Source organism: Eptesicus fuscus, chromosome 21, assembly GCF_027574615.1.
Source record: "Eptesicus fuscus isolate TK198812 chromosome 21, DD_ASM_mEF_20220401, whole genome shotgun sequence".
Taxonomy (NCBI): Eukaryota; Metazoa; Chordata; class Mammalia; order Chiroptera; family Vespertilionidae; genus Eptesicus; species Eptesicus fuscus.
This window is the reverse complement of record NC_072493.1, coordinates 6,485,001-6,500,802: the sequence shown is the minus strand read 5'-3', so window position 1 is coordinate 6,500,802 and position 15,802 is coordinate 6,485,001. Positions and strand designations below refer to the sequence as shown.

At 54.9% G+C, this 15,802-nt stretch overlaps 1 protein-coding gene across 3 annotated transcripts in view; it reads right to left on the bottom strand.

Moving 5' to 3' along the window:
• Positions 1–8,849: 8,849 nt before the first annotated feature.
• URI1 (URI1 prefoldin like chaperone) overlaps positions 8,850–15,802 on the bottom strand; it is a 30,577-nt gene continuing 23,624 nt past the window's right edge. For all 3 annotated transcript variants that reach the window (XM_054710435.1, XM_054710437.1, XM_054710436.1), the window contains 5 exons: positions 15,041–15,206; positions 13,470–13,776; positions 11,857–11,999; positions 10,762–11,008; positions 8,850–9,566 (listed from right to left, as the gene is read on the bottom strand). In XM_054710435.1, coding sequence (XP_054566410.1) covers positions 9,390–9,566; positions 10,762–11,008; positions 11,857–11,999; positions 13,470–13,776; positions 15,041–15,206 — 1,040 coding nt within the window. In that variant the 3' untranslated portion in view covers positions 8,850–9,389. The remainder of the gene's footprint in view (positions 9,567–10,761; positions 11,009–11,856; positions 12,000–13,469; positions 13,777–15,040; positions 15,207–15,802) is intronic.

Genomic DNA, 15,802 nt, shown 5'->3' with positions numbered 1-15,802 from the left:
TGAGGCTGGCACGGGGGCGCGGCAGCACGCCCCCCCCCCCATCGGGTCAGGTGGCAGCCGCCTGGCGAGGTTTGCTGTGACATTTCAACATGAACTGACCTTTATCAATGGTAGGGACTTTCGCCTTTCTATTGTAAGGGCTGCTCTTATTAAGTTTGCAAGATAACAAACTGACTGATACACAACCTCCTCCCCCTTCGCAAATGCATAAATCGCGGCCACAACTCTAACATAATTAAAACATGTTGTACGCCCGGCCGGCGGGGCTCCGTGGTTGAGTGCTGGCCTATGAACCAGGAGGTCACGGTTCGTTTCTGGGTCAGGGCACATGCCCGGTTGCAGGCTTAACCCCCAGTGTGGGGCGTGCAGGAGGCAGCCGATCCATGATCCTCTCTCATCACTGATGTTTCTATCTCTCTCTCCCTCTCCCTTCCTCTCTGAAATCAATAAAAATATTTTTTAAAAAAATACATTGTACATTTCAACAGAAAACGTCACTGCCAAAGACTGTGACCAGCACGGGGCAGCCTGGATTTGGCCCCACCCCTTTTCTCAATATTTTCAACAGTTGTCCGCACACAGATCTCGGGGGGCTCGGGATGGGGGCGCAGGCACTGCTGGGGACAGACAGCCGAGGACAGAACGTGTCCCCGAGCCTCCCTTGCTCTGTCGGACCAAACTCTGTCCCAGGATCTGCTTCCTGTGGTCCCGGGGCCATACTCGCTGCTGTTCTTGTTCTCCACCAGCCGTTCCACGCGGCGAGGAAAACAATGCCCCGGGCGCTGGGAAAGGCCCGCGGACGGGCCCTGGCACCGAAGGCGGGGACGCGGCCGGCGTGTCGCATCGCGGGCGGCGCGGGAATAGGGGCGCTTTGTGCGTGGCGAGGCCGCGTGGGCCTGTGCATGACTAATCTGTCTCCTGCATTATTTTATTCAATCTCCTCTGACTTTATGCCTTTGACATTTTTGCTACACTCAGTAAATTTGAGTGAATAGGCAATTTTAGAGAATTTTTATAGCGCTTCGGAGAAGTCATAGGCAGGCGGGATCTTTGTTCAAAATTGAACAGTTTCAGTATTTCCTTTGTCTAGGATACAGAGTAATCTTTGGACCAAAAAAAGAAAAAAGAAAGAAAGAATGCTTTAACCTTAAGATGTTAACCATGTTTCCTGAAACAGTTGGGTTATTTTAAAAAGGGAAAGAGAAAAGGGAAAACAAAAGAACAAGCGAGTGATGGAGGAGCTGCCGGCTTTTCCACGCGGTCATTTTACAAACGCACTGGCCTCCTGTGACCAGGGGGTCAGTCCTCTCTCCCGAGTCCGGGGCGTGGAAGGTGCCTTGAACGGGAGGGATTACACCGAATCGGGAGCTCAGAATGGCTCACTGGCAGCGCCCGCTTCCTCTGACGTCGCCCTGAAGGGCAGTCATCGTACGTAAATGATGACCTCGTCGCGGGTCCTTAATTTGCTGGGGGACCTGTGACCCGCCCAGGACCTAATCGGTGGCACGCGTCGGGCCGGGCATGGCGTGCAGGTCCCTGACACCGAGGAGAGGGGGCGCGACAGGCAATGAAGCACGACTTCCCCAGCTAACCTGGGGGAGTCCTCCCCGCTCTGCTCGGGGAGACGCGGCGACCTGGTGGAAGGATTGGGGCTACACAGTGGTGTCCAGCCTGGCTTTGGCCACGCCCCACCTAGGCATCTCTAACTCCTGATGCCCCGCCTGCCCCGCCTCCCCCTCCCCCCGTGACAAGAATTCTCATTATTCACAAAGTGAACTCCTATTCACGTGGAGGAAGCCTAAAAGGCCATTCACTTGGTCTAAACAAGCTTCCAAAGAGCATGGCATCCACGAAAGAGAAAAAGAAAAGAACGAAAGGACAGTGGAAGTGCTGAGGAGGAAATCACTAAGAAATGGTTAAAAAATAATTATAATATGAAGTGATAGGAGAAAATAGCAAATAAAGTTTCTAAACATATAATAGAGAACTGAAATGCATAAATATGTCACAACATATATTTATAGACTGTATGTGAGGCCCCTAAAAGAAATGCAAAACATTCACTGTGAATAACTCATTCTGGAATTGCCTCCCCTTAAACATCAAACCGCCCCCCTGTGGGGCGTGTGCCCCACACTGGGAACCACTGGGCTAGCGGGTGCTGGCCTCGGAGCTGGGGCTTATCCTTTCGAAAAGATTATTAAACTGTTTAAAGTAAATGTAGTCCTAGCTGGTTTGGCTCAGTGGATAGAGCATTGGCCTGTGGACTGAAGGGTCCCGGGTTCGATTCCCAGTGAGGGCACATCCCTGGGTTGCAGGCTCAATTCCTAGTAGGTGGAATGCAGCCAATCAGTGATTCTCTCTCATCACTGGTGTTTCTAGCTCTCTCCCCTTCTCCCTTCCTCTCCAAATCAATAAAAATCTATTTTAAAAATAATAATAAATTAAAATGTAAACTTCAGAGGAGCCTGCTTGATGGATCCGGGCGGCCAGTTGCGCGTACGGTGTCTGTAATATCAAATCACTCATCACCCCACACCCAACGGGGGGGGGGGGGGGGGAATGCTTACATTTAGTATCTTTGAGGTGTTTTCAAGAAACTGGGCCTCAGGATCCCTCCGATAGAAAGTGGGGAATTCGGGGCACCTGCTGGCCTGCCCACCCTCACGGCCCAGTGCCCACGCCCCCGATGCCCACATTCCGGAGCAGACGGAGCTGGGCTGTGGGCAAGACCGTTTCCCAGACACACAGGAGCGCTGAGGGCCCCGCGCTGTGGGCTGTGGCCTCGTGGGAAGAGCCAGCCCCCCGCTACACTCCCCGAGCAGAGCTGAGGGCCGGGCAGGTGACGCTGAGGTCCCTCTGAGGGAAGCAGGGGCGGTGGCCTGCTCGGCACCAGAGGGCGGCCGATGAGGGCAGGGGAGGGTGTGCTGGGGACAGAGGAACAACAGGTAGTGAGCTCCAGAAACGCGGGCGCCTGGCCGTGCCCACAGACTTGGGAGCCGCCGGGCCCCGCTCTCTGCTGCTGTCCCCCACGTGCCATGCACACCTCCATCTCCCCAGGAACACAGGGCCGATGCCACGCCCCAGACGCCCTTGTCTCTGGAGACCTGGGTCTGCGACCCCTGGTCACTGCTCAACGGATAAACCTTTTCATCGCCACGTACGCCTGGGACACGCGGCCCGATCATTCCTCACGGCCGACACGGAGACGCCCCTGATCACCGCAGGCACGGGTAGTTCAGTGCAGTGCGGGGTGATGCCCCCCACCAGCAGACATGGCCCCTGCCCCCCAGACCCCCCACAGCACCGCCCTGCTGTCAGGAAGGCTGTGTCCCCTTCCTGCGGACACAACAGACATGCCCGTGGCGAGCTGGGACGGGTCCCCATTGATTGACTCTGATCCTGAGCAGAGGTTCTGCGGGCCTGTCTGCACATTTCTAGTCGATCAGAAAGCTTCTCAATGAAATGGCCCAGCAGGTGTGGCTCAGGGGCTGAGTGTCAACCTATGAACCAGGAGGTCAGGGTTCGATTCCGGTCAGGGCGCATGCCCAGGTTGTGGGCTCCATCCCGTGGGGGCGTGCAGGAGGCAGCCGATCACTGATGTTCTGTCTCATCATTGATGTTTCTCTCTCTCTCCCTCTCCCTTCCTCTCTGAAATCAATAATATATATTTTTTTTTATTATTATTTTATTTTATTTTTTAATGAAAGGACCACCCTAGCCATTTTGGCTCAGTGGACAGAGCGTGGGCCTGCAGACTGAAGGGTCCCCGGTTCAATTCTGGTCAAGGGCACACGCCAGGGGTTGTGGGCTCGACCCCCAGAGGGGGGCATGTAAAATGCAGCCGATCACTGATTCTCTCTCATCACTGATGTTTCCACCGCTCTCCCCCTCTCCCTTCCTCTCTGAAACCAATAAAAATATATTTATTAAAAAATGAAAGGACCCACTCTTTCCAAACGAAATCGAAAGTAAGACATCCTACCACGTACAGAGATGGAACCAGTGTTACCACGCAGGGCGGGGGACTTGCGTGTTTAGAGCCCTAGTTCCTTGCAGACGACGGGCGGGGGGCGGAGGCCCGCACGCGGCCTGCCTTCCCGCACAGCCGGCCGCACGCTTGAGCGCACCTGCGGACGCGGTGACTAACCCAGACCCCGCGGGCGGCGGCGCCCACCCCAGACCCCGGCCGGGCCGTGCTGCGCGCGCGCTCTCGGCAACAGCGTGAGTGAGGGGGGAGCCGGTTGCCTAGGAAACCCTCCAGTCCTGGTAATTATGACTGTAACGGACTGCACACCCCACCTATAACAGAAATGAATAATAATGCTCACCCGTGACTGGCAGGCCCTCCGCCGCCTCCGCTCGCCGCTGCCCCCTACTGGCGCGCGCGGGGAGTGACAGGCGAGCCGTGGGCCTCCCAGAGAGACACCAGCAGAGAAACGCCCACCCCCACTCCCACCCCCCCTACTCCCACCCCCACCCGCGTCCCCCTCCCGCCACGTCCTCCTCCTCCAGGTCCTGAGTCCAGTTCACGCAAATTGCTGCCCGATCAATAGAGCAAAAATGAAAAGTGCTCCGTGCCCGCGAGACGGCGGGGGTGGAGCCAGCTAATGGCCGTCGGTCATCTCAATTAAAAGCCATTTCATACGGTGACAGGAGCGGGTCCAAAAGGAGGCACTCAATACGGTTAGCAGAGGCTGGAGCGCGCGTGGCGTGACGGCCCTCCCACCCCCACCCCCAGCCCCAGCCCCAGCCCCGTGCGGGCCCCCAGCGATCCCGCCGGGCAGGGCTGGGACCGAGCACAGCGCTATAAATAACACCCGATCCGGAGGTTTTGATCAATTAAACGGCGTAATTAACAGAGACGGTCCATTTGTCTTGGGCTGTGCCGTCCGTGCGCGGCGCCGAGTTGAAGTTCCGCCCCTGGAAGGCGAGTTTGTGCAGAAAGGAGAACATCGCGTGATTTACTGGGTCGGATTTAAAAGACACAGCGGGAGTTGGCAAAATTCACGTATCATGGGGTTAATGTGGGCTGGAATGCAGCGATTTGTAATACAAAAATATCGCATCCAAGGACAGCAGCCGGCGCTCCGGCCCTGCACCCTCCCGCCGCTGCCGGGAACGGCAGGGACAGCTGCCTTCGCCACCAGCAGGGCAGGCGCCGCTCCCGGTGCCCACGCCAGGCGGAGCTGCGTGGGCACGGTGTCAGCCCGGCTGACTGAGGCAGAGGTGTCCCCACCGCGCGTGGTGCCCCGAGCGGATGGGTGTTTCCCAGAAGGAGTGGGTCTGGTCCGCAGCCCAGACACTCAGGCCCCACAACATCCAGGTTCTGTCCAGTCCAGGCGTTTTATTTCTATTTTTTAAATATATTGTTATTGATTTTAGAAAGGGAGGGAGAGGGAGAGGAGAGAAACATCAATGATGAGAGAGAACATGGATCGGCTGCCTCCTGCACGCCCCACACTGGGGATCGAGCCCGCAACCTGGGCGTGTGCCCTGACCAGGAATCGAACCGTGACCTCCTGGTTCATAGGTCGACGCTCAACCCGAGCCCCGCCGGCCGGGCAGTCTGGGCATTTTAAACTTGCCGTTCCGGGGCTCAGAAGAAAAAGGAAAATACCCCAAGGGTTGCTGAAGCTGTAGACATCCCCGAGACGGAGGGTGTAAGGAGCAGACGGGCCACCATCACCCCTGGGTTAGGGGTGTCCCGGGAGTCAGCCAAGAGATTCAGCCCTAAAGCTTGGGAAACGGGGTCCAGCCTCGAGCTCCAGGAAGACCACGGAACGTGGAAGGACCACGAGGGCGGTGCCAGGGAGAAAGGATGGGTACGGCACTTCCCAGTCGGGCGCACGGCGGGAGACGTGCTTCTACCCGCCAGGGGACCGGGGGGCAGGTAAGTGCAGGCCAGGCCCAGCTGGGGGCAGACATGAGACACGGTCGCCGGCCTGCACACACGCCTGCCAGGGCCCCCGGCTCCAGCTGGCAGGCGTCACTGGCCCAGGACTGGCCTCCGCCCTGAGCCGCGGGAGGCTGCACACAACGTGAGACGCAAGTTTCAGAGAACACGCAAGGCAGGACCGACACCCCTGGTCAAAGGGCACGGTGAGGGCGTCCTGCAGCCCCGTGAACCTCAGAACGAGAAGGAACCCAGCACGGGGAGACCGGCTACAGCGGAAAGTTCCTCCAGACAGACACCGGGCGTGACGGGAAGGAGGCACTTGCTCTGGGATAGTCCCCCCCAAATGCACACCCCAGGCGAACCCTAAGGACGCACTGGGCAAACCCAAAGGGAGAGAGAGTCTATGAGATCACCTGGCCAGGCCCTTGGAGCCGCGGGGCCACAGGGAACAAGAAGCTGAGAAAGGGTCCCAGGGTGGGACGAGACGTGGACGGAGGCGGGAGTGGGCGGCAGGGAGGGGACGCCTCGGAGGGAGGCTTCTCTCATCATCTTTTCCGGAGCTGTGACTCCTAAAACCACACGTTTCCCCAAATAAACCATGAACACCGAACCAAGGTGAGGAGCAAACCCACATGACAAATGGATCACCATCGCCCTGGCCTGTTTTGCTCAGTGGTTAGAGCAGGGGGGGGTCCTCAAACTTTTTAAACAGGGGCCAGTTCACTGTCCCTCAGACCGTTGGAGGGCCGGACTATAGTTTTAAAAAAAAACTATGAACAAATTCCTATGCACACTGCTAAGTCGGCTGCTAAGCAGGACAGGCAGCGGCGGCAAAAACACCCGGCGGGCCGGATAAATGTCCTCGGCGGGCCGCATGTGGCCCGCGGGCCGTAGTTTGAGGACCCCTGGGTTAGAGTGTCAGCATTGGGACCAAGGGGTGGTGGGTTCGGTTCCTGGTCAGAGGCACGTACGTTGGCTGCAGGGCCCCAGTCAGGGCACCTGCGGGAGGCAGCCAATTGATGTCTCTCTCACATCGATATTTCTCTCTCTACTCCCCCCTTCCCTTCTACTCTAGAAATCAACAGGAAAAATATCCTTAGTTGACGATTAAAAAAAAATTTTTTTTTTACAAAAAGAACACACAAATGACTCCCAGGAAGGGCCGGGAAAGGAAAGAACCAACCTAAGTTGCATGGAAAGCTCTCGGGTGACCCCATCCACAGTGCAGTGATGTTAATAAGTGGATTTCTGCCCTGGCCAGATTGGCTCAGTGGGTAGAGCATCAGCCTGTGGACTGAAGGGTCAGGGGTGATTCCAGTCCAGGGCTCAGGCCCGGGTTGCAGGCTCGGTTCCCAGTGTGGGGCATGCAGGAGGCAGCCAATCCATGATTCTCTCTCATCATTTATGTTTCTGTCTCTCTATCCCTCTCTCTTCCTCTCCGAAATCAATAGACGTACTTTTAAAAAATAAAGTAAAAGAGAAATAAACAGGTTTCTGCTGGGCACAGGGGGCACATGCACCCACATTTGTGTGTGCTACAGCTTAGGAGTGAGCGAGCGGTCTTCTCCCCAAAAGCGAAGCCGCACTCGATGGCAGACAAAAATGAGGAACCGCCCACAGACACCCAGAACTCAGCAAAACCGTCAGGTCAAGTGAGCGAGGAAACGGGGGGCTGGTGGGGGGGGTTGTGCTGTGGAGCCTGGAGGAAACCCTGGTGGGGACAGGAGCAGGACCGCACACGCAGGGGCCTGGGCCTGGGCCCGGCGAGAGCAGGGAAGGCCAGTGACGGGAGGGCGAGCCGCGGAGCAGACAGCAGCGCAGTGAGCAGCAGGCACAGGGCACCCGGCCGTGGGAAGGGACTGGGTCCTGCGAGCTGTGGGAATGCAGGAGGCGCTGCTGAGGAGGCAGGTGTGCGGGGTGGCGGTGCCGATTCTGCAGTTTTTCTCGGGTCTAACGCTGGCTCAGTGCGCAGGCCGCTGGTTGCCGCTGTCGCGGCGGCTGAGCTCTGCAGAGCCCTTCGCGTGCACTGTGACTCGGTGAGAGCGCGCTGCCCCGGCCCGGCGAGCGGCAGCACCCGCCTGCTCCCTGCCGTCCCGTCTGGGAGGGACCCCATCTACTGTGAGAGGTGACACACCGCGAGGCCAGGAGGCTGGTGACGAGGCAGACACGGAGGCTAGTTCGCGGCCTCGCTGGCACCACGGAGGAGCACGCAGCCCCACGGGCCGCCCAGGCGCACAGCCCACCCCGCCACAGCCGCTGCCGGAGCTCCACCGGCCCCCCGGGGCACTGCTGTCCTCTGGTTTGGTTTCGGGGTTTGCGGGGGGTGGGCTGAGCGAAAACTGTAGGCGGTCGCTCAGAATTCACTGAAGAACACAGCCCCTGCCCTGACCCCTCAGCGTGTGGGCTCGGGCTCACCCGACGGTTAACACGCATCTTCATGAACTCCTAGTGCCGCTGCTCCCGTTACCAACAGCTCCACTTTTCTAAGATGTAACTTCACTTTGTTTAAGCAAGAATTCATTAAAGAGCTATAAATAGCCTTCAGACACGGCCGTGAATAGGGGACTGGCACTGACGGCTTGTTTTAGGAGAGCAGAATGCTTTTAAAAGCCACATGTTGGCATCAAGCTGAGGATTTACACGTGCGACACAGTTTTCTATTAGAATACATTTCTGCATTTTAAGTTTTGCTAAAAGTAAATATGACATTTCAAATGCTAAAAGGAAAGCATCCTTAGAGGAAGCAGCGTTGGGAAGACCAGGACATAAAATTTCTTCTTTTAGAAGACACGCTCTTTCTCTCCCAAATACAGCGCCTGGTACACTGCACGCAGCGGAGAGCTGCCGGGGCCGCGAGGGCGAGGGCGGCTGGCGGTGCTCGCAGCACGTACATAAATCAGACATTTCCACGCGCGACTCTGAATCATAAAGTCCACAGTATTTTCCAGACCAAGTTTCATAAAATTTTTACTTAAAAAAAAAAAAGTTTTACAAAAATCCCATTCTTCCGACCAAGAAACCTACCCACAGGCCACAGGAAGCATCTGCCGAGAGGACAGCGGCAGTCCCTGGGTTAAAGGGCACCTCACTGCAGAACCCACCAGAAGGGTTCTTAAAGGGCCTTTCAAAGGCTGAAGCAGGAACAGAACCGCTGGATCTACCTGAATCTTACGTTTCTGTTACATGTCCATGTGGTGTGCACATCACAGCTGAGACAACTGCCTGCGTTTAGTTCGAAACACCCACCACGCCCAGGAACATCCTCTCTGAGAAGCGATCCGAGAGCCGCGGCATCACAGGCAGCAGCGGTGTTGCCGGTGCCGAGGACGATGAGCAATCGGACTGGGAAGTCCTGGGCTCACTCGGTTCCTCACCACCCCCGACGGAACAGGAGAAGCTGCTTCCAGATTAACTCAGGACACCTCACTCCGTCTCCGAGGAGCCATTAGCGATGCGCACTCTGACGATGCAGCACGAGGTCGCAGGCCGCCTAGCTCCTCTGCTGCAGCCTGGCGGCTTTGAACTTGGACACCCGCTTGGTAACCTCCGACCCTTCTGATGGGACTTCTCTCCGCTCAGGGATCGTGGGCAGCATAGAGTGGGCCGTGGCCGGGTGCGGGGCGAGGCAGGGCGACAATTCTTTCTCTATTACAGTTCCAGAAAAAGCCTACAAGACAAATGTCGGAGTGTGGGTGATAAAACTCAAGGAAGATGTCACACAATCCTTTATCCTGTATCAGTCAATGACAGTTCTTTTCATTAAAAGTAAATTCACAAGATTTCTGGATAAAAAATAAAATAAAACATCAAAATACAAATTGCTCAGAGAAATCAAATGCCATTAAAACATCTTAATCACTCCACCAAGCGTAAGGCCACGCTGACGGCACACTGCGCCGGGTCCTGGCCTGCAGCCCCTCGGTCTCGCAGCAGTGGCGGCTCTGCATGGCGTCCGCTCATGCACTATGGGCATCGCACTGTGTCTCGCCTCAGCTTTATGTAAGAGTGGAACTTAAAGTCACACCGCTGCCCGGCCAGCGTGGCTCAGTGGTTGAGTATCGACCTAGGAACCAAGAGGTCTCTCATCACGGATGTTTCCCTCCCCACTCGCTGCCGCTCTAAAACCAGTAAAAACGTGGGGTTTTCTTGTGACAACACGGACCCTGGTGGATGAGCACTGGCCTCAGCATTCGACACGACAGTGAGGCAGACGCGAAGGCCACGGCATCTGCGGGGCCGCCTGGCACGCGTGCTCCATGGAGCCAAGGACTGAGCTCAAATGTGGAAACACACCAGCCCGTCGTCACCGGCCACCTCACCGTCTGACAGGGAGCGACAGAGACCAAGTTGTGACGACTTTCTGAAAGATTCCTGGCATGGTGACCTCCCCCTGGCATCTTCTAAGAACCATGTGCACAGTGAAATGGGACACACACTTCCATGCACACTTCGCTTACCTTGTAAACCAGGGCACAAGTTAGTTAAGACGATGTGTCACTTACACAACAATTTGTAAAGACACTATTCATCCCCAAGCCTGGGACTGACTAGGTGCTATGACTTCTGAGAAGAAGTGAACATAGGAAGTAAAGCTACAAGATGTACAATGCCACTACCCTTCAATTAATGCACATAAAACACAAGAATTTAAAGGCAATGAAACGAACGACGTACAGACCAGACCTGGGAGACAGAACCGCGGCACTTCTCACACAGAGGAAGGCCTCTTACAGAAACTCTCACGCCCAAAGAGCCACGCGGGACAGGGACAGGGACAGGAGCGAGGGCCGTGAAGGCCACGGCACCACCCCACCCCAAGCATCAGCCAAGGACACCCGTGACACAGTGAGACACACACACACCTCGAGTGCTCCGGGCGCGGGCGAGCGCGTCTCTGGAAGCTGCTCCTGCTCCTCCTCCAAAATGCTCTCGCCGGCGTCGCTGCCCGCGGCCTCCTCGCAGCTGACGCTCCGCAGCAGCCCGCGGCGCTCCTCGCAGTCGGCGGCGCTGCCCTCGCTGGTGTCGCTGCACACGCTGTTCTCCCGGCTGCGCGACTTCAGGATGGACTTCCGAGGGACGTACGCCCCGTTCACCAGGTCCACGAAGACCCTGCGGCACAGCACGCACCGCTGAGGCGCGCACGCTGACACGCGGACTAGCGTTTGCGAAGCCTGCTCCAGAAGTTAGCCTGACATGTTTTACTCAAACGTGTATCTAACATTTTCACAATCCAAATAATTTTGTAGCCTCAAATGACATATTCCATATGCTTTTGAAAACTGTAACCTGGGGCTAATAGAACACAGCACTTTATTTATAAACACGTTCGGGGTGACAATAGCTTGATTTACCAAAATTTCACCCATAACTGAGACCTACTTAGGAGGGAGTCAGCAGTTTTTGCAATTTCCACAAACGTGGATCGTGCCAACGGTCAGGCAGTGCCGGCAACCAGGCCCAGCCAAGGCCGCAGCGACACGTCCCTTCGGCCATGCCAAAGCCCCCACCCAGCCCACCAGACACACCTCCATTTTGAAAGTTACACACAACATGGTTTGACTAGATCCGTGTTCGGCAAACTGCGGCTCACAAGCCACATGCGGCTCTTTGGCCCCTTGAGTGTGGCTCTTCCACAAAATACCACGGCCTGGGCGAGTCTATTTTGAAGAAGTGGTGTTAGAAGAAGTTTAAGTTTAAAAAATTTGGCTCTCAAAGGAAATTTCAATCGTGGTCCTGTTGATATTTGGCTCTGTTACTAATGAGTTTGCCGACCACTGGACTAGATCAATCGGAATGTTTTAAGGTGCTGGCCAAGAGGGAGGGGAAAGGGGAAGTGAGCGACATGCCCGGGCTCTGGACTGGAGCCGAGGTGGCCCGGCAACTGCCCGGGGACGCCCTGGGCCAGGACTGCCCGGGACCCCCGCCCGCCGAGGCTGGTGCCAGCCGGGGCTGCCCACCTGTAGATGTCCGCAGGGGTCCTGATGGCGGGCAGCTCCGGGGCAGGGTGGCCACCACCACAGCTGTTCTTTCGCTTCCGTTTGGCTTCTTCCTTCTTTTCACTGAATTTTAAAGTGGTGTTTTTTCCAGTATTTATTCGCACCTAAAACGTTCACAGAAAAAATGACAACCCTCCTGAGAAATCCAGTCAAAGCCGAAAGGAAGCCTGATGCTCAGCACTGGGAGCAGTAACAGCAGGGGGCCGCCTAGGCTTCCTGCTTGGAAGCGAGGTGCAGCGTGAGACGCGGCCACGACGTCCCCGCCCCGCCCCGCCCCGCCCGCGCAGGCCTCACCGCACTGAGCTACATCTCACCAGTGACCGCTCCAGGCCCCAGCGCCTCGGCTTTCACACCAAAAGCAAGAGACAGAGACCCTGGAGCAACACGGGTCTGAACTGGCAGATACACTCCCCGCGATGCTTTCGATAAATACACTGAAAACCAGGCCGGACCTTGCTCAGGGCTGTCTGTCCTTCCGGTTCCTGCTTGGTACCCTCCGCACTGTCCCCTGAACGACGCCCCCAACACCCTGCAAATGTCACTCACTCTTCCCGCGTCCTCCGGCTGACAGTACGAGAAATGTAAAGCCCAAAGAATCACAAAGCAAACTTTTTTTCTGACTAATCAGTCCTTTTTCCCACGGAATTCAGTAAGTGCTCCCTTTAGTCTGAAGCATTAGAGCATTAAAAAGCAGATAATTATTTCACTTCACATTAGAGCAGGGATAACTTCAGGGACCTGAGAAATATCAAATATGTTTTAAACATGTTTCATTAAATAATCATCACAGGCACTTGGGACGGAATAGCAGGCCCTGCGGGGACATGAGTGGGGAGGAGAGCTAAGCCGAGACCAGACGTGGTCTCCGAGCCCGTGTCCTTGAGAAAGACAATTACAAAGAGGAGTCGCAGGGGCTCCTCGCACAGGGTACGGAGCCACGGGAGGGCAGGCGGTGGCTCAAGGTGGCCTGTCCTTCCTCACCGAGCCCAGCCTCCATCGAGCCTGACTTCCTCGTGGCAGGATGGATGGACAGACGTCTTTGGATGCTAAAGAGAAGCTGTAACCCCAGCTCTAAATGCCACGTTTCTGAAGTCATGATTGCCCACAGATGTTTATATTTACTTTGTCAGAAAGGAGGCTAATTTTTACTTCCTCCTACATTTCTCCTTCTTGCTCATGATGTTCCTATTCATTTTATGCCCACATAGAAACAGCAACCTGGTATAATTAAAAACTTAACTAATGCAGTCACTGTCAAACATCCTCCACACGCCACAACGCCCACCGTACAATTCTCTCTGGGATTCCCGAGGGAGCCGTGCTGAGGGACAGGTGGGCGGCAGCAGTCGCCTCTGGAACCGACCCCTCCCAGACCCCACACCATCCAACCCACTGCAGAGACCCGTGGCCCGATGCGTGCTAACGACTTAGACTTTTTCCCCCTTTTTCTTTTTCAGTAAACTGATCAGAACCAGGGACAAGAGACATTTTCTTGTTTGGCACCATCAGCATCAGTCACTGCTGAGACCGCTGTTTAGAACAGCCGACACGAGTCAAGGCAGGAGCATACCCACCCGCTTGGGTTCGACCGTGTGAGAAAAGTATATGGTTGGTACAGAGCTGGCCCCAGGCCCAAGAGCGTCGTCGTCGTCACCATCCTCATCCTCATCACTGAGGGGGGAACGAGAGCCATTCACAGCGCAGCTCGGACCACGGAGCCGCTCCGCAACGGTATCATCCGCAGGGCGACAGCTGGGAGCCGCGGACTCGGCCGCTGGATGCGTCCCGTTCACACGTCCGTTCACACGTCTGCTCGCATCCTCCTTCTCCTCTTCGGAAGACGCTGTATCTTCTCCGTTTGCAATCACAGGAGGAGGCTGACTAGTAGAGAAAACGGGGAAAGAGCCAAGTGGAACAAACACACTAGAATCTTACGTTTCCTCAGTTTCCGTTCACTTCAATGGGTAAAATTTAAGATTTCGAATAGGATAGTTTTTAACTAGAATTCTAGGTTAACAAAAATTTTCTGAAATAAACAGAAACACATTAGTTCCTCTGCTGATTCTGTGTATTGTAGTTATTCAAACAAGAATACAACAGAGTATATGATTTTTCTAATCTTTGCAAAGAGGACACTGGCCATACAAAATATAAGCACAATGTAAATAATACTACCAGAAATTTCTAAGAAATTCAAAGGATTCTGTATCTCTGTTTAAAGATCAGAAATTACAGCCACAGAACATTAACATTCTTATCTTCTACTTCTACATTCACAAGCATGTATTATAGTTTTAAAAATAATTTATACATGTGCACACAATTTTATTTATATACATATATACATGCACATTTTTCATGCTTCATTCTACAAAGGATTTGAGGACCTTATAAAAATAACAAAACCAAAAATGCAATGGAACTGAAATACCATGATGCAAAAAAGGGAGAAATCATGACCAAGAAAATCACAAGACGCAGAACGGATTTTTAAAAATGAAATCGTATCAGTTCATCTAAGACTTACGAACGCAGAGGAGGTAGGAGAAAACCTGTCCTTTCTGCGCCGTGCCCCACCTTCCACGGACACTAACCCCTGCCTCTGGCACGTCACTGCAGCAAAGCAGCCGGGCCTGTGGGGAGACTCCCAGGAGCACCTGGCAGCGGTGCGATGCCTTCTCCCTACAAGGGAGTTCGCATGTACCTACCCAGCCCGTCACAAACTGCCTCAACAACAGCAGTGTGTCAAGGAAGCAGGAAACCCGTCACGCTAACAAACACACTGAGCACATTTTTCTCTTTAGCAAGTTATTCAACACAAAAATGCTTCATTCAAAATGTAATATATGAAACACCCACACTTACTATAAAAACAGGGACATTGATGACAAGCTATCTGTACACGTGTTCACGGGCACATACATGAACGGCACATCTATACACGTGTGCACAGGCATGTGTGTGAACACGGCCCTACAGGAAAATATTCTGGAGAATTAACACCATTCGAGGTGGCGGGATCACTGCCACGTGGACCCCGTGCGCTTCCTGTGTTCCCGAGGAGCACACACGGTCTCACCCACAAGGAAAGGGTCATGAGGAGCTGAGTGAGGGAGCTCTGGGGGAGGCCCACTGTCATCAGTACCTCTCAAGTTCACCCAGCAGCTCCTCCTGTCGCTCCAGTTCTTCAAGCCGAGCCCACAGCTCCTGGTCCGCAAGCAGATCCTTGGATTCGACATTTGCAAAATCCGCTTCAAAACCATCTGAAGTTTTGGGTTTGGAGTGAGGTTTATGAGCAATCCGGTGTTTTGCTATTTTTCGAAAAAGGAAAGACAAGGCTGTTAACAGCAACGTTCAAAGGCACAGCCTGGACGTGGTGAGGCTTTCCTAGGAGGCGAGGGGACGCCGAGACGGAGGGCGTGCTCACAGGGGGCCCAGGGCCCAGCAGCACTGGCCCCGGAGCGGGTGTCAGGAGGACGGCGCGGGGCGGCCCGGACCCGCTGCTCAGAAGCGGCTTAAAAAGCCCAGGGACTGGCAGGCACGTTCAGGTGGGGAAGAGCCGCTCCCTGGCTCAGAAACGCCCCTGCTCACAGCCCGCCTCGTCATCGCACAAAATTCAACACCAGTGCGACCTGCCTCCATCAGACGGCAGAGACCGCAGTTACTCAAGCACCACGTTCCAGCATCGCAGGCACCTCCACTCGAGGCACGGCGAGCCTGATGCCTTCGGGGAACCCACAGAGGGGCACCCCCGAAAGCTGAACTACAATGTTACGTGTGGACATGGCTCCTTTCCCAATTGCTGTCTCTTATTTGTAATCCTCTGAGGGCAGGAGGTAGAAAAAGTCTGAACTCAAACCTATCTGCTCTTCATTTGAAGGAAGTTTTATTACAGAGCAAATCAAGC